The 18,495-nt window shown below is 39.5% G+C and overlaps 1 protein-coding gene across 1 annotated transcript in view; it reads left to right on the top strand.

Annotated features, from left to right (window-relative positions):
• tacc2 (transforming, acidic coiled-coil containing protein 2) overlaps window positions 1-18,495 on the top strand; it is a 62,937-nt gene that overhangs the window by 15,329 nt on the left and 29,113 nt on the right. The window contains exons 6-8 of the mRNA XM_079856074.1: window positions 1,048-8,037; window positions 8,481-8,756; window positions 13,032-13,289. Coding sequence (XP_079712200.1) covers window positions 1,048-8,037; window positions 8,481-8,756; window positions 13,032-13,289 — 7,524 coding nt within the window. The remainder of the gene's footprint in view (window positions 1-1,047; window positions 8,038-8,480; window positions 8,757-13,031; window positions 13,290-18,495) is intronic.

Raw genomic sequence — 18,495 nt, 5'->3', positions numbered from 1 at the left:
TTGATAGATTTTTAGTGTAAAATGACAGGCATAAATGTGTTAGCTATGGTGTCTCTGTTCTGTTAATGCCCCTGGAGGCACAGAGAGAGAAGAACACTAGGTGAGACAGGCAGTGTGGAGGAAGCATGGATGTCATACTTTATTGGGATGTTAGACACTGACTGTGTTTCAGCTCTGGAAACGTGATATAGTCACAGAGATTCACCATGTTGTATAATGTCTGCCGTAATAAGGTTGTTTGCTGTTTTTTTTTTTTTTTGGCTGGTGCTCTTCTACCATACATATAGGTAGCCACTCACACTAATTACACTACACTAAAAGCACTGATGCATTAACCTTCATCTAAAACGGGATTTTTCTGCCAAGTCTATAAGACTTGAGGCTATGAATTCTATGAAGGCTTTTACTTGGCAAACACTCTTATTTCAGTTTTTCAAAATTACAGTATTTCAGCATCTTGATTATTATCTCAATAAAAATTACACATGATTGCAAGTGATTTATAAAGTTGAAATGAGGAATTTAAGTGGTTTACCAAATGTAAAAATCATGACAGTATATACTAGTCAAACCTTTTTGATGTGTGCACTGGTAAAAAGCCTTTTATTAAGCAATCATTTTTATAATCAGTTTTTATAAGCGTTGTTTTCCAATAACATCCTTAAAAAAAGATACATTTACTTAAGGAGCAAAATTGCATGATAAAAATACTTTTTCAAAAAATTAATTCACTAGGCTATATTTTGTTTAAAACAAAAAAGCTAGTGAGATAAGAAATATAAGCTTAATTCAAGTCATATTCTTATCTTATGCACTTTTGCTTCTCAAGAAATGTTTTCCTAGTTTTTTGACAACAAACATGTTTTGCAGTGTGTGTGTCTTTAGTTTCTTTTGCTTTTAAAGCACTAAGTTGTGCCCATGCATGAACTCTCATCCTGTCTCTGGCATGAGGTGAAGTGGAGTGCTTCGGCTTGGTGTGGAATAAACAACTGAATGTATCCCAGAGCAGATTTATTCTAATGTCTCTTTTTTGGTGAACACTGTTAGCTGTGATGGTGACCAAGAGACCGCATCGCTGACCCAGAACCACTTGTCTAGCACACCTCAGCAAGATGCTCCATCCCTCAATCCTTTGGCTGCCCAGGTGGATTATGAACTCCAGGAAGCTTTAAAGGAATGTGAGGACGAAATGACTGCTCTTGGCATAACCTCCCATGCAGACACATGGACTGCAGGTGATCTGGACAGGTGTTTCTCTTTAGCCCTGCCTGAAAATGATGAGAAAAATATCAAATTTCATGGAGATTGCCATGAAAATGGAGCACACAAAAATGACTCCTCAGCAGGTGAAGAGGTTCAAAGCTTCAAAGATTATGTTCTAGGAAAAAAGCTAACTAATACTTGTACAGCTGGAGCTAAGGATGTCGAAAACATCAAGGATATAACAGAAAACCACAGTGAGGAAGCTAGCCAGCTGTCAGAGGCAGAACAGCAAAGAAATTCAGAGATAGAGACAAAAATAGACACAGCTGAGAACGTAGCTGGCCAACAAACAACATATAGCATATGGACAGGTACACAAACAACATCAGAGATGGATACGGCAAAGGAAACACTTACCCAGGATCAATCAATACAAGACATCCGCTCATCGAAATGCACCCTGGAGGGTGAGAGCACACAAGATGAAAATAAAATAAATTTTATAGCACACACAACCCAGAGAGAAACCGGAGTACTTCAAGAGTTAAATCCTGTGATCGAAGAAGTCATCAGTTCTGCAAAAGCTACACAGATGAAAATAGAGATGCATAGTCAGTTAATTAGTGATTTACTGGCATGCCAATCCCCACATATGGATAAACATGCTGGTCATACGTTACACTTAGAAGCTAAAATAAGCGTACAACCAAACACACAAAAACAGGTGGAGTCAGGGACACAGCAGCAGATAAGTGGACAGATAGAAACAAACACAAAAGTAGGATCAAGCCTTGAGCATCAAAGACCAGAATTAGGACTCTCAGAACAGCTGAGTCCTGAGGGTAAACAATTGATCTGCTCCCCACCTCCAGAACCCAAGGCTCACCAAGCTAATTTTTCACTGGCTGAGGCTCCACCTGCCCTGATACTGCACTCTCCACAGGGGCCTGAGCAACATGATGACCAGGATCAGACAGATGGACCCTACAAATCAATATCAGAAGGTGAAACCATACACCACAACCACTGTACGACAGGGGAAGTAAAACATGAGAAAAATGTGTCTGATGCATCTGCTGTTGTGATTGATTTCGGCCAAGCTAAAACAGCCCCTGAATATGAGCCTGAAGGGAGATATGACTTAGAGACATGTCCACTGGAGCCGGAGAATGGACCTTCTTTAGGCAGTGGAGCTGACGCAAACGCAGCACTGTGGGGGAATTCACACTCTCTGAACCGAACCGGTGCAGAAGAAGAGGAAGAGAGTGCTCTTGAACAGGCTTCAGCAGAGTCCGCTGCCTCCACATTGCTACAAACACCCACGATGCCAGAAATGATAGAAAGTGAGGGAGAGAAGAAGAGAGATGATGCGTTCCAAAGTGTCGCAATAATAATACAAGCAGCAGAGAGAGAATCGACAGTGCTGGAAGCAGATGAGTCTCCAAGCTCACAGGGAACATTAACTGAAATTACGGCTGAACAGGGACGGCAATGCACCTCAGTAATCTTTCCAAAGATTAAGTGCTCACCTGTTCCGAAAGAGGAGGCGACTGAGGAGAGCTGTGGCAACAAAATGCCACACAACTCGACAGAGAGCGAGGGGAAGGGAGGGGGTCTGCCGATCGCACTCTCCCCAGCTGGAAACAAGGATACAGGCACGGTCGACACAGAGGACAAAGCTCTGGTCACATATTCCTCTCCAGGCGTCCTTGGAACATGTGACTGGAAGGTGGGGAGTTCCCGATCAAAGACGAGAAAAGGAGAGAGTGAAGAGGAGGGGAAAGAGACAAGGGAAGGAGGAGCACAGAACGCAGCACATGCTGGCAGGGTGTCACAGACAGAGACAGCAACCGAGACGTGTCCATCCCACGGCATCACAGCATCACTAGCGGCGACACAAGACGAGAGTGACCTCATCCTTCCTGTCACAGCAGGCACAGCCCCGTTTCCTCTGACCATCAACAGAATAAACGACTGCGTCTCCATCAGCCCACCCCCTCCTCTTTCACACATAAATTCTACAGAGACAGAAACGCAGAGAGAGGAAGAGGCTAATCTGAATCCTAGCCCAAGTGCATCAGGAGCAGAATTGCTTGGCAGTGATAGATCATTTCCGCCAGCATTTTCTTTGGAAAACGAATGCCTCGCTGCGCAAGTCAACAATCAACAGGTACAGAGCTCTTTACAAACTAGAACCAGAAGCTGTGACACATCCATCAAGACAGAAACACAGCAACAAAAACAAGAAACAACTCCCACAAGTGAAGACACATCTCAATCAACTAAGCTACAAGTGAACATGAGGGATATCGCTGGAAGTTGTACCAAGGTGGAAGGGCGTATGTCTCCAAAAGGTATGCAGAGCTCTTTTGACGACCAAAAGGATACAGCGCTGAAAGGCCAAATGACTGAATGTGCCTCTCTGCCTCCACTGATGGTATTTGAAAGTCTACGACACCCGGTAAAAGAAACTAGTTTTAACTTTAAAGGTTTTCTCACCATCAACAAACCAGAAATAGAAAAGGAAAAATCCAGTGCATTAAAAGAACCTACTGCTTTTGAGGAAGGAGGTAAAGAGGAAAGGAATTGGAAGCCAAAAGTGGAAGTGGAAACGACATATAAAGGGTCAAAGGACTGCAGAGAAACGGCCAGCACATCTCAAGAGCAGGGTGAGACTACTATAAAACTTGAAGAAAATATTAATGTAAATATGGGTGGTTGTGAAGAAAGTAGAAAAGTGACAGATGAAACTGATGTTAACAATAAAAATTCTGTTATATTTTTATCACTGTCAGCTGCAGATGAGACCACCAGTGTTACTGAAACAAAGGATGTGGTTAATGAAATTCTGGAAGAAACTGAAGCAATTAAACAGAACCAAGAATATAAAGAGTCTTTGAATGTTACTCAGATCAGTCCAAATGATACAGATGAGTCAGCATCCACTGAGAAGAATAGTGTTTTACTACAGGACGTTTCTCTACAAGAGGGTCGTAACAGCAGTCCTGCTGTGGATGGTGAGCAGGCTGATATTGCTGTGTCTGAAGGAGTTGAACAGAGACATATAGAAATGCTGTTTGGCAGCAAGGAAAAGCTGAATGAAGAGACTGACAAAACAAAGGGATGTGGGTTACCTGAAGCAGATGATATAGAAGTAATATGTCCAGGTAATTCAAAGAATTTTGTGAATGACAGTCAAGAGCATGAGTTATGCATAGAAAAATACACACATGAAGAGGAGTCACAGGTCAAAACCAGCTCCATGTCTCCAGCAGCAGCCCCAGACACAGACAGCATGTGTCCTTGCACTCAACCAGAAAAGAAATTCAACACAGAGCATCCTACTACAACCTCAGAGGTGCCACTCCTGTCAAAAGCTGTTAAGTGTGCAGACATGCTGACCTATCAGACAGAATCACAGTTTAGTGGTGAAATAATGAAAAGTGATGCAGTGGATGCTGGAGACACAACAGTCCCCTCTCTTCCTGCAGCGGAAACTATAGTACCAGCACAAAGTGATCTTTCCTCAACCACCAAACAAAGCACTAACAGTGATGCCAGAGATGTGTCTGTCATTGTACTAAAGGCTCCAGGCCCAATGCTGAGTCACTCTGAGTCCATTAATGACTGTGATATTGCTGTAGCAGGAACCGGGGAGCATTGCAGTGTGAACTCTGTGTTTAAGTCTGATACAGAGATTGTAAATAATATTGCAGACCAAACGAATCAACAGTCAGATGTAAATGAAGACATGTTAAGAAAACAAAATGCAGATGATCCGCCCTACACTGTTGGTGTCTCCGCACAGGAAATTGCAGCATCATCTGGGTCCCTTCTGCTCACTACTGACAGACCAGAACAGGCAGGTTGTTCACCGCTAGTTTCAAAAAACCCAGATCTTGTTGTAAATGCAAAGATGAAAGAGAATGAAGCATCTAAGGGCACTGTAGAATTTGATATTGGTCAAAAAGGGAAGAGAGAAGGACATGTAAATTCTAAACATGAAAATGATTTATGCAGTGCACCTACAAATGTTACAACAGACAATGAGTTAAATAATGAAGACAAATCTGAAAAGTTCAAGCAGGTGAAAGGAGAAGATCACAACACGGAGAGTGTGAAGGAAACTGAAGAAGAATCCAATGCAAAAAATGAAACTAGTGCCTCTCAGGAAGAAGGAAATGAACAGAAAAATGTGAAGCAGGATGAAGACAATTCTGAAAGATTCAAGCAGGTGAAAGGAGAAGATCACAACAAGGAGAGTGTGAAGGAAACTGAAGAAGAATTCAGTGCAAAAAATGAAACTAGTGCCTCTCAGGAAGAAGGAAATGAACAGAAAAATGTGAAGCAGGATGAAATAAAGGATCAAGAAGAAATGGCTTTTAGGGAGCAGAAGGACAGCAGAGTGGAAACTAACTCTGAAGCATCTTGTACTGATTCTCAATCTGCTTTGACAACACAGAGTCCTAATGATGATATCAAATGTGATTCGCTCCTGATGCACTTACAGGGTGATACACTTCTGACTGAAGAACCTGTTCAACATGTGTCTATAGACAATGTAAGAATTAATAAAGATGTGGAGTGTGTGAAAGAAAATGAGAGACACAATGTAAAATCTGTCACAGAAAAGGACAGCAAAGAAAGGACAAATACTTCTGAAGAACAGGATAAGACTGCTGCAAAAGAAGATTTTGATCAAACACAAGGAGAGAACCAGACATTAATAAATCACTTCAAGTTATCAGGAGAAGAAAAACTATTAAATGAAACCATTCCAAGAGGAAAATTGCAGTCTAGTTTTGTGCCTGATCCTGATTTAACCTCTAAAGGGATTATAGAAGAGGCTCTGGGTTGTAGAGGGGCACCAACTGAAAAATCTCCTCCAATCATTGATCAGACCCTGTCTGCAGTGGTGAATGCTTTTCCTGAGAGAGACCACACGCAAGATCCGTGGGCCTTGAGCCAGTCAGATTTGGTATTTTCACAATCCCAAGAGCTTCAGCAGCAACATAAGTTTATGAGTGCCCCAGAAACAGTGTTAAGTGTGGGTAAAAGCAATGGTTTAGAAAATGCTGAGACCAATAATCATGCAGATGCTGAGGCAAGTGAAACGCAAGAGAAAGTGATGGTGTATTGTAGTGCAGAGGCTCAAGGTTCCCTAAACAGCACATCAGAGAGTGCCATACTGGTGGGGAGCAATGACAAAGATGTTGCTGTGTACAATGTATGTCCACAGAATGAAGAGCAGAGTATGCAAAAAATAGATCTTAGTGGTGGGAATTTTCCTGTTTGTGTCGAAAGTATTTCAAGTGAAATTCAAACACAGCCGGCTCCCAACTCGTCTGTCACAGCATTGTCAGCTTCTGAAACTTCAGTAGTCAAAAAGGTTATAGAGGCTACAGAGGCAAAAGAGCCTTCAATCTCAGCATCACAGGAAAGTGTGAGTAAACATGCAGAATGTACCAAATCACAGACTAGTGTGGACGAGCATGGAAATGTGTTGGGTGAAATCCTTGACACCAAGAAAGGCTCAGAACTTCCTATAAATTACTCAAGTGAATTCTCTGTGCTTCCCAGCCTCTCACACCATGTAGCAGGACTAAAAACAAATGATAAATATTTCGGTTCTGTTACCCCTGGAGACATTGGAAACACTAGTGCACAGATGTCTCCTGCAGGAACTTCCCAACTTCAGCAAGCGAAAGAGTTCGTTTTTCAGCCCTCTGATGGGCAACTCTCCACCACATCCACTTTATCTGCTTCTGTGCTCCAGGAAAGTATTAAAGAGGAAAAAGAGATAAGTGTGGATCATGCTTCTAAAGATTCAGTAGAGTCCAATACTCCCAATTCCTCTCAGCAATCTGAGACAGCCGCCTGGAGGATGGATCAGCTTAATAAGCATTTGTCAGAGCAATTCCCAGTCCGTACCCAAAACACAGAGGAGCAGGATACACAGTGTTCTGAACAGCAGCTCATGCAGTCACAACTTGTAAGAACTTGTTCTGGCTCTGAAAACACAATCAGTACTATGAAAGCAGAAGACACCGTTTCAAATGACAGACGACAGCCAGAAGGAATTCAAGAAAAGATAAGTAAACAGATAGAGGATGAAGAAGAGAATAAGACAGTTGAAAAACAATGCATAGAGATGTCCAAAAGGGCTGAACCTAAGTCCTCAGAGTCTGTAGTGAAAGAAAGCATATCCAAAGAAAACCAAAGCAAGCTGGAGGAGCATTCTTTATCTTCCCCTGATGAAGCAATAGTCGGTAATGTAGACCAGCCAATAGAGGAAGTCACTGATGGGACACTGATTGAAATTAAAAAGGTTGTGTCATTGTCATACCCTGAGACCGCTGTCTACTTGGAGACTGACCCCCAGGATTCCCTCCAGCCCCCTCTCACCGTCAATCAACAGTCTAGTCAGCAGCCCACCATGTCTTTTATTCAAACTTTATGTGAAACTGTCACAGATACATCTAAAAGTAGCAGCAAGCAAAATCCTGACATAGCAGATAGCTATTGTGGAGACATAGAATCGCTTCTTACTGAAAAAGCAATACTGAAAGATTACAGTGAAGTTAGTGAAGAGGAAGTCAGCAAGGTGTCAGAATCGGCAGATGTGTTGCTGGGTTCAGACCCAGGAACCATTCAGGTATCACCGATTAAAGACAGTTCAGATAGACAAGACCTAAGTGTAGTCTTTGTACCTGAGAGGTCAGTCAACTCTTCTGAAAGTTCTGATTGGCTCAGAGCTCTGAAGGAAGCAGCCTCCATGTCTCAGATCATTCCAGAGCACAGAGATGAGACTACATGTGGAGCTACAGAAAACAGGTACTTTTCAAATCGATGTGGTTGTTTTTTTAAATGAGAGACAGTGAGGGAAAGTGACTTTGTTGCACTCACAGAAATTTCAAAATAAATGTCGTGGTTTTAATTGACACACACAGATACATATTAAATTATTTATTAAGAACAGTGTATCACAGAACCTGGAATAGAATTTCATCATAGATGTAAACAATTGTTTTATGATTGTGTGATGTTTTGTGTGAAAAGCCCATTATCTCCTGAGAGTGACCTCAACAGTGACATCAACTCGTGCCCTTTAGGGCAAGAAAGAATCCTTTCATACCCACGCACAAACACACACTGGGCTTCTCATATTTGAGCGCAAGACATACACTTGCATGCATACAGGCTATAAGACGTTTGCATTGAGACAAACAGTGAGCATGATTTATTCATCTGCTCTTTCTGTTTATTTTTCTTTCCAGACCATTTGAGACCCTTGGTTCGCCTCAGGCTGAACTAGAATTCCGAACCCCAACTGAGGAATATTTCCCCCCTGCTCCTGATGAGAGTTTCCCCCCTGCTCCTGAGGAGAGTTTGTCCTTTGCTACTGAGGAGAGTTTCCCCCCTGCTCCTGAGGAGAGTTTGCCCTTTGCTACTGAGGAGAGTTTCCCCCCTGCTCCTGAGGAGAGTTTTCCAACTGCGCCTGAGGAGAGTTTTCTCCGTGTTACTGAGCAGCCAGAAGAACAAGAAGACTGCAGGTGAGACTTTATAAATACCGCTTATGCACTTGCATTGGTTTGTTATTGAATCCACTGCTACAAACCACACAGGAATGTGAATGACTATTTTTAGACACAGGATGTAAAAATAATGCTGTTTAGGTCCAGGGAATAACATTATTGATAGAAGGCTCATGCAGTGCAGTTGGGGGCATCACTTTTGATTTGAGTTTATTGTTTGATGTTTGTCTGAATGGACTAAATTGGATATTTGTGATGGATTCTGTCTATTTCATTTCTTAAATTAACCATATTGCTATGTGGGTGTTCAAATATCTATTTGTTGAATTGTCTTTAAAGAACAGGTTTAACACATCGCACTTGGCTTCCTTTAGGTGACTATTCTTGTTCTCTCTCATTTTGATAGTACTCCGCACTCCCTCTCTTCATTCTATATCTGCTCTGTTGCAGCAGCCACAACAGATGAAAGTGGAGCACTTGGTGCTTGTCAGTCAAAGATTTTAGCCTCATTTAGAAAGACACGTGGGAGCCAGAGAGACAGAAAGATAAAAGGAAAGAGAGAGTGGTGGACAAAATGATAAAGAATAAAAATGAGGGGAAAGAAGAGAGACAAACTTTGACTGTGTGCATTTGACCCAGTATCCATGAGCGCCCCACACTTTGTTACTTGACACAGATGTGGACTTAAGGAATTTTGCCTGTATCTGTCAGTATGTGTGTGCATGCACATGTCTTGCTAAAGTATGCATATGTGTTTGCTATTTGCACCAACGCCCTCACATGAGGTCATACCAAGAGGTCTGTCAGTCTGGAACAAAAGCCATCGTTCAGGGCAGCTCCAGTTGAGAATATTAGCCTACTCAGTGTGAATAGATAGATAGATAGATAGATAGATAGATAGATAGATAGATAGATAGATAGATAGATACTCACAAGAGACTGAGAGAAAGGGAGAGAGATTGGGCGAAATAAAAGAGAGAGGGAGTGTAAAGTGGCTGCCTAAGGAATTTTGAGTGGCTTGCCTAAAAGAATAGTCGCACACTTTACTTTGGGTGCTGATCTCGGGTGAGTTCTATACTGTCCTTCGCTGTTTAAAATGATGTTTTTCTCTTTTGATTTGACTAAAAGTGAAAGTTGCTGAAGAATACAGGCTTATGGGTATTTGGAGAGATGCTAATTACAGATGGTTTGTGATGATCTCACTGAATAGATGGGGGGAGGGTCAGTAGGAAGACAGGGAGGAAATAAGGAAGTGTGTTGTGAAGTCTCTCTTTATGTCTTTCAAATTTGCTGGCTTGCATCAGACAACTGATGATAATGATTTGCTTAGTGTTGACAGAAGGTTAAATTCCGTTATTGTAAGGAATGAAGTAGATTACACAGGACTTTATGGTTGCAGTCAAGAGACCTTTGCTCTTGGCAATGTAAGATAAACATTTGTAAAAACCTTGTGTCACTGCTAGACCTGTTTTTAGACTTGAACTGATAAAATGCTAATACATATAGTTTGTGGCATGTGAATTTACTCTATTGAATTTTGGAATAATCAGAGATGGTGTTTTGAACTATACGTGGCTTTTGAGGGTTTGTACAGTAAATAAAGGAATTACAGTGCACAACTATTGTCTGAAGTTTATAGTCAGACTTTCCACATCTATGAGCTAATATTATCTTGTTAAAGGAGAACTCCGGTCAATTTTAACATTGAGCTCATTTTTTTGTACATTTGGAGTGCTGTCAATACAGAGAACAACGACAAAAATCGGTGTTGCCTACACCGAGTTATTCTATTTTTAAAATTTGCACCCTGTTGACTTCAATGGGGCAAGTACTAAACCTGCTTTTAGCCTCTTAACATCCTTGATGTGTCATTACAAGTGCACAGAAAATGTGAGTGATTCCTTCTGAGTGAACACGAGTGAGTCTGACTGCAGTAGATGTGAAAGAAATGTATAAAAATTATGTTATTTAAGCCAGCGCAAATACCTTTGTTTACATCCTGTTTTTCGGTTGAAGTCCAAAGTAGTCGATTGCCGAGTTCACGCGCGTGATCATAGGTATTAAACCTATGCGTGTGAACTCTGCAATCGACTACTTTCAGTCAACAGGGTGCAAATTTTAAAAATAGAATAACTCGGTGTAGGCAACACCGATTTTTGTCGTTGTTCTCTGTATTGACAGCACTCCAAATGTACAAAAAAATGAGCTCAATGTTAAAATTGACCGGAGTTCTCCTTTAAGGTAACTGTGCCAATTTTAATAAAAGCTTGAGCAGCTACCATTTTGTTAAAGCTCTTAAGTTTCCCTTCAGAGGAAACCAGAGAGCTTATTTTCTGTATTATTTAGGAAGCTGCAAATTTTTCTTATACTAGATCCTCAACAGCTGAATGAAAACACAGCAATGTTATAAAATCACTATAATATCCAGCTGACTGCATTTGTATTGAATTAAAATGTAAGGTTAAGTTTATTTGAGAGCTCATGCTAATTTTTATAGTGCCTACAACACAGTTTCCATTATAAGTCGCATACAACAGTATTCTGTGTTTCCAACTTTCACACATTTTATATAGGGCAGCTGAATATGTAATTTCCAAACTGTTCTATGTAATTTGGATGGATTGTTCCTTATTCCACATTTGAGGGTTCAATTCAATCTATTTTGAATCCACTTGTAATTTTACATCTAAAGTGAATGAATGTTTCTGTGTGGATGCAAAAGCTCCCGAGAGAGAGAGGTGGGGGTTGGCTTGGAAACTTCATGATGCGTGACTAGAGCTAAGCAACAGTTACCATGGCAACAAGTGTTATCCATAGCAATTATTTTTAGTTAATGAAACAATTATTTTAGGGAAGCTTTTAAAAGAGGCACTTAGTCAAAATGTTTAACAATTGTTCATTACAAAACAAGACAATAGGCCCTAATAATACTTGTCTAATTATGCTTTAAATATTGCTGTCAGTAAGTTTGATGGAGTGTGTCTGTGAAAAGGCTGTATGGTGGCTACACTAACAGTAGTGACGTTGTTATTTTTTTATGGCTAGTAAAACAGCAGCTCCCTCCTGCTGCGTTTATTTTCTGCAGTCTGTTTGCTATTAAAAACCCTGCTTGGACTTATTCCTATGGACACAGCTGCTCCTGGGAGATCAGATTGTGTGTTTGGGCTCTTTCTATTAACTATGGTGCATTATAAACCTTGTTGTGTACATTAAAGTTGTGTTTTGTGGTTATGTCTAGCATGCAATCTCCCACTATTCGGCTAAAGCAAAATAAGGAGAGGATCATAAGAGTAGGCCTGATTAGAGGGCAATTCTGCTAACTGTCTACAGCTGTTACTGAAAGGATAGCGCAATGCTATGTGCAGTTGTTTAAGCAGTGTGGTGGAGTGAGTTGTATTTTTAGGATGTGACATGAGGCACACCCCTTGATAGGAGCAGCTGAAGGGCTGTCTGCTTCTCTGCCTGTTGGATTAGGTTTTGTTTGTGATATTGCTCAGCTATTGCCATTTTCCCCTGCCAAGAGTGTAGTAGGGTGATTTAGTAGGAGTGATCACCAAGGCTGCATTTTTTTTTACTTAGAAATACAGTAAAAATTGTAATATTGTCAAATATTATTCCATCTTAAAATAACTGTTTTCTATTTTATTATGTTTTAAAATGTAACTTATCCCCAATGATGATACAGCTGAATTTTCAGTTGCCATTACTCCAGTATTTAGTGTCACACTGAATGAAACCTTGATATATTTTTTCCAGGATTATTTGATGAATAGAAAGCTCATCAAGATAAAGATATTCAAATAAACAGATTTGAAATGGAAAAATTTTGTATCATTAAAAATGTCTTTACTATTACTTTTGATTAAATGAATGCATCCTTGTTTAATAAAAGTACTAATTTCTTAAAAAAAAAAAAATCTGACCACAAACTTTTTGTAGATTTTATTTTATTTTGTTGTTCGAATTTTGTTAGATTTTGGGAGTCATTGTTTAAAAATTATGAAATATTAATAACAATAATAATATATAATAATAATAAAAAGCCTCTAAGTGCCATCTGAAATTTTCTTCTAGAATGATCATTTTATATATATAATGTGTGTGTATATATATATATATATATATATATATATATATATATGTATGTGTGTGTGTGTGTATGTATGTGTGTGTGATGTGAGATCAGAATCTTATTGCTGCTATTATACTATAATAATGGTTTTTACATGAACCATTTTATAGGTGACACTGCTTCTCTCCTTACCCTGCCCTGTGTGCGTGTGTGTTGTTCAGGCCCCCTCTGATAAAAGCTGCTGAGAGGAGTGAGCCTGTCGCCTCTCCCTCATCACCCCCACCACAGCACAGCCTTGCTCCTGCCCTCCCTGCCCACCTGCTGCAGGACACAGTCGAGTTCCCCACACCACCCCCTACCCCTCCGGACAGGGCTGCCCCTGAGCCTCAGACCCTTCCTCCTGTTACTTCTGATCTACCTGAGACTCCCCCTCTGCCTCCTCAAATCCAACAGCTCCAGCACTCTGAACCTTCAGCAAGGTAGGAGGATATAATAATTTACCCAGTGTGCTAACTGTCTAACTTTTCTTCTGTAAAAGATTGTTAGAATACCACAATTTCAGAGATGATGTTTCACTCTAATTCAGTTTCTATTATTTTTGCTTCGTGTTTATTGTAAAGTACCTTCATGGTTTGAGACAATGAGGACAAATGTTTTTACCAGTTCCAGTATTCCCTTCCTGTTTGGGCATGACTATTCACGTGTGGTGAGAAGTTATGAACATTGATTTAGATTCATCTGACTTTAAGATCAGTAATATCACTTTACGTCTGGAGGACTTTGTTGATTGTGCTGATAATAATAGCAGTGATGATCCTGAGGGATTTGTGCCACATACGGGATGTACAGTACAGTACTGTACACTGAGTAGTACCTCGCGCTGCATTTCCCCTGTGTCTGTATTCATTTTATGTAGCACCCAGAAAGGAATTTACCATAAAGACTATTGGCACCAGGCTTTGTATGCATCTTCACTGCACTGTGTATGCAGAATACAGTGGTTTCAAAAACGATTTGGACACTTAAATCACAATTAAATTGTATTGAAGTTATTACATTAGTAAACAAAATGTAAAACCAAGTGGCTTCTACAAGCAAATGGTTCTAGGACTAAATTCCTTAGGACTAAATTCACTTATAGACATATTTACTGTTAACCAACTGCCCTCAAGGTGATTTTTAGTGGATGAAGTCACTTCCCCTCAAGTTTACACAGATGTCTTAGCAGAGTAAATACAGGTGTAGTTCAGCACATGATACATGGATAAGTTCCACAAACATTTGAAAGTCAGAAAGTGTTCAAATACTAGTAGACAATTTTCAAAGAACTAGCTTTAAAATCATAAGATCCCATCGTCACTTTAGAGCGTCTCCAAAGCCACGCCTCCTCCAAAACACATGAACGCGTATAGCAGGGAGCAAACAAAAGCATCACAAGAGACGGCGTTAAACTACCTCATGTCTCACGCACATAACATTACAGTAATAATGAACACAAAACTTAGAGCACTGACTTGTACCACCTGACTGCTGCAGATTCATTTCGCCGTTGATAGTATTGGGTTTCCATCTCTTCCAAATTGTGTCGTGAACGCAGCATAAGCTTGTTGTTTTTGTTCAGGAGGAACTGTAAAAGGTGGCTGCTGTTTTGGTTGTGGTGCTCAGTGATTGACGTCTGTCTGACTCTGAATAGCATGAAACGCGCTGTGATGTCTGCTTGAGCAGGGTGTGCGGATGTATGGAAATAGATATGTTGACAAGCAGGTAGGACATTGTATTGTTGCATTTGGACCGAATTCATTGACTGGACGAACATTTTATGGTCTTACTCCTTCCACAGACGATATATACATATAAATACATTTTGACCACTTAATTTAGTGATTGCAATCAGGATGTGAAGAGACTCAACCAGCATAACAATTTTTTTTTCTAATTTTAGTACCTAGTACCTAAAACAATTATTTAAAACTGAAATGTTTTGCTTGAAAAGGGTGCTTATTTGCCACATTTTTATTTTGTATAATGCAATGACATTCATAAAATGTACAGCTTGGCTTACGTGTCCAAATACTTTTTGTGGCCCACTGTATTTATGCCATAATTTCATTCTAACATATGCATAAAAATCTGTTGCTTTAAGATACAGTTATTGCAATTAAGTGCTTTGCTACTATTGTAGGTGACTCATTACCATTTGTGTACATTGTTGTAAAAGTTTATACATCTATCTGAAACTATGCAGTGTTTGGATAAAGAGCAGGATGACTCAGCCACGTTGACAGGCGATGAGCTCAGCTTGCATTTCTTTTATCAGACAGCAGAGGGCGATCATGTATGTGCATGTGTTTCTTTCTGCACTGGACCTGAGCTCTGCTGCCCACTGCAGCACAGTTTGAAAAACACACATCAGAACAGGCATATAGCGTGCAGTTTTGATATAAACTGTTCTACACTGTAACTATGGCAAATGCACACCTTTGTATCTTATCTACCCATAAATTAAACACAATACATATTACTACTAACATGCACCCTTTAGCGATATATAAGGCACAGAGTTGGACCTTCGAGTGGCAAGCTATTGTATCAATATTTGTACATTTTTGTCAGTGTACAGTTCGATCTAATTCACACTTGACCCCTGTAAAATCAAACTGTTAAAGTAAAACAGATCTATGTTATATAAAAAGAGTGTAAATATTAAATATGCACACACAAAGAACCTGGTTTCACACTTCTCTGCACTGAGAACCAAATCTTAAAATCATACGTGTAAAAACTAAAAGCAGCATTTGCATAATGAGATTTCTTTCAGAAGTCCCCCACCATCCAGCCACATTGAAACTGATGTCCTGAGGCGCCAGCTTGATGCATCTCAACATAAAACTTCCATTAGGGGAATGAAACTGCTACCAAGGGCATTCCTCCTTTATCTTTTCAGCCTTTTCTCTTTCTATCTCCTTGGAAGGTCATTTGTAGTATGTATGATTTTACATACTATGTGTTTCCAGTATTTAAACACACAGTAGTTCTGGTTTGTAAGACATGTTCAGGTAAACATTTACACATTTGTCATGGCAAAATGTAGCTCAATATATCACACTCAATATAGTTCAATATATCAAGCTTAATATATTCAATATATCACACTGGTGGCAGATTTAAGGGTTTGAGAGTCATAGCAAATATGAATATTTTTCCCAGACCATAAATAAAGAACTGAATTTGCTCTTTACTCCTGTACTATACTTGATGCTATAAATAAGTTCAACCTAGATACTAAAAGCCCATGTTATGAATCTTTAAAAAAAAAAACTGCCTTTGCAATATCTTTCAGTGGCTGCACCACTTAAAAATTTAATTTTCAATTTCCTGTGACTGAACATAGGATGAACTTGTCAATACACACTACAGACTCTCTCTGTATGACAGCATTGCTGTAAATGTCTTTCATTTTAAAATAATGAGTAATTTAATGCCATTCTGTCTTCTAGCTGACAAGTCTTTAAAAAACCCTCTGCTGTTGCTGTAATTTTTTTTTTTTTTTTCATCACTCTTGCTCTTGAAAATCAGAGTGAGAGAAAAGTAGCCCCTGGTTTCTGCTGAGATGAAAACAAATGCTGCATATAGAAGACGCTGTTGAACACCTTCAAGCCATCTGCACCAGTTTGTTCACTGGTGGAGTTTTTGCTTTCTGTGATCTTTTTATATATTTTAAAAATGTTTTGGTAGTGGTTTGTCATGCAGTGGATTTGAAGAGAACGCGAGTGTGGCGCAGGGAATATTCCAGTTTTTTATGTGGGTTAAAGGCATATGGTCACCATTTACCTTGTTACCTGTACCTAATATCTGTGTTTATTTTAATATACTATTTTATTAAAATCAAGTTTTTCACATCAAATAATGCAGAAATTCATTAAAATAAATAGATCTTAATGACTTTTGAATTTTATTTGTTACTATAATTTGTTGTTTGACACACTGTTGGACAGTCTTTCTTTAGAAAAATAAATGCTTTATGCACTCTTTAATCTCTTATTTTATAATATTTGTTTTTTTTTTGTACAGTTAATTTATTTATTCATTTTTTCCTTGAAGAGTCACTGCCCACCTTTTTCTTCTTTCTCTTCAGAAAAAAGGCCCCAAGCTCAGAGTTTCAGGTTCATCTTAATTTTGCTAATAATTGTTTCTTCCGAGGTTCATAATCATGTCGTATACAAATACAGGAGCACAACAAAGCTTCGGTTAACTTTGGGGCATGAAACCCTTCCCTACTCTGTGTCCAGTCCCCAGGCTCTATAAGTGAATGGGCAGATCTGTGCGAAAATCTCTTTGTTCTGCTTTCTCATGAGTGAACAATAGATTTGTAATCCTCATGTTTCAGATCCCCCCACCAACGTCCCAATTTCCCACAACTGCCGCTGTCTCATGCTGTAAATCAATATGGATTAGCTCGACCTGTATGAATTGCTGCTACTCCCCTTCAGGCTGATAAACTCTTTTCTCCGAGTTGTCTCTCATTTTCATGCTCATTGTCGTTTTCGTTCTCATTTCATTTTCCAGATCACACCAACAATCCCTTTCACAACATATCAATTGAATTTGTGAATGTATCTGTTTGAGAACATCAGGACTGATGGCTGCTTTCTGTCACTACCCCTTCCTTTTCTCAGAGCGGGGTCGATAAATCATGACTTTGACCTGAGCAAATAGAAAGATCTGAAACCTTTGAGAGAGCAGTAGTAAATCAAGTATGTTGTACATGCAGTTAATTTATGCTCTATTGGTTGATTTTATTGGATGTTGCTATTAGATACATACTCTGTTGATTTTGTGATAGGCAAGTATTTTTTAATGTTTCATTGACCCCATCAAAACCCATTTGACAGACATTTTCAAGCTTTCAAGCTTTAACCCTCACAAAGTAGAAATGCACTTTGTAGACATGTCATGGTATTAGAGAATCTGTTGAATTCCTTGAATGTTTATGTACAGAAGTAATGTAACATTTTTAATGTGTGATGCAAGTTATCATGCTGAAATTTTATTTATACTGTAATTAATTTTCATCAGATGATTAAAAATCACAAAGAATGAAACAAATACATCTGCATTAAAGGGATAGTTCTCCCAAAAATGAAATTTCTGTCATCAATTATGCCGTTCAAAACATGTATTACTTTCTTGAAGAAGAAGATGTCTTAAGAAATGCCACAGTGTTTTGTGACTGATACTTTGAAAGTCAATGGGCTCCAAAGTTGTTTGGACCCAACATTATTTTAAATATCTTCTTGTTCCACAGAAGAAATACAGTTATACAGGTTTGGAAGACCCTAAAGAGACCCTCAGGGTTAAGTTTCTGATCCAATTAAGTTTCTTTAGAGAAATCTACTTTGACAGGGGATGGATAGTAATGTGATTTAAGGGAATCATGAAATAATAGGAACACAGAGAAACAGAGAAAGGTGTTGCATAACAAAAGACAGGAGTGACCACATTGCCTCTGTGTCTTTCTGTGTCTCATCATGCGAAAAAGAGACCTGTGTATTTTGGCTTTGCATGGGGTCGGCTATTGTTTGCGTTCACTGTGCTGATCGGCCACAAGAGAGCTCAGATCGACAGGGAAAAGCTGCTCATCTTTTAAAGCACTCCGGTCCCTGGGGAGGTATAGCGAGAGAGAGA

This window comes from Squalius cephalus (assembly GCF_949319135.1).
Source record: "Squalius cephalus genome assembly, chromosome: 21".
In the NCBI taxonomy this organism is placed as follows: Eukaryota; Metazoa; Chordata; class Actinopteri; order Cypriniformes; family Leuciscidae; genus Squalius; species Squalius cephalus.
Note: the sequence above shows the minus strand (reverse complement) of the source record. Positions and strands in the feature narration are given on the sequence as shown.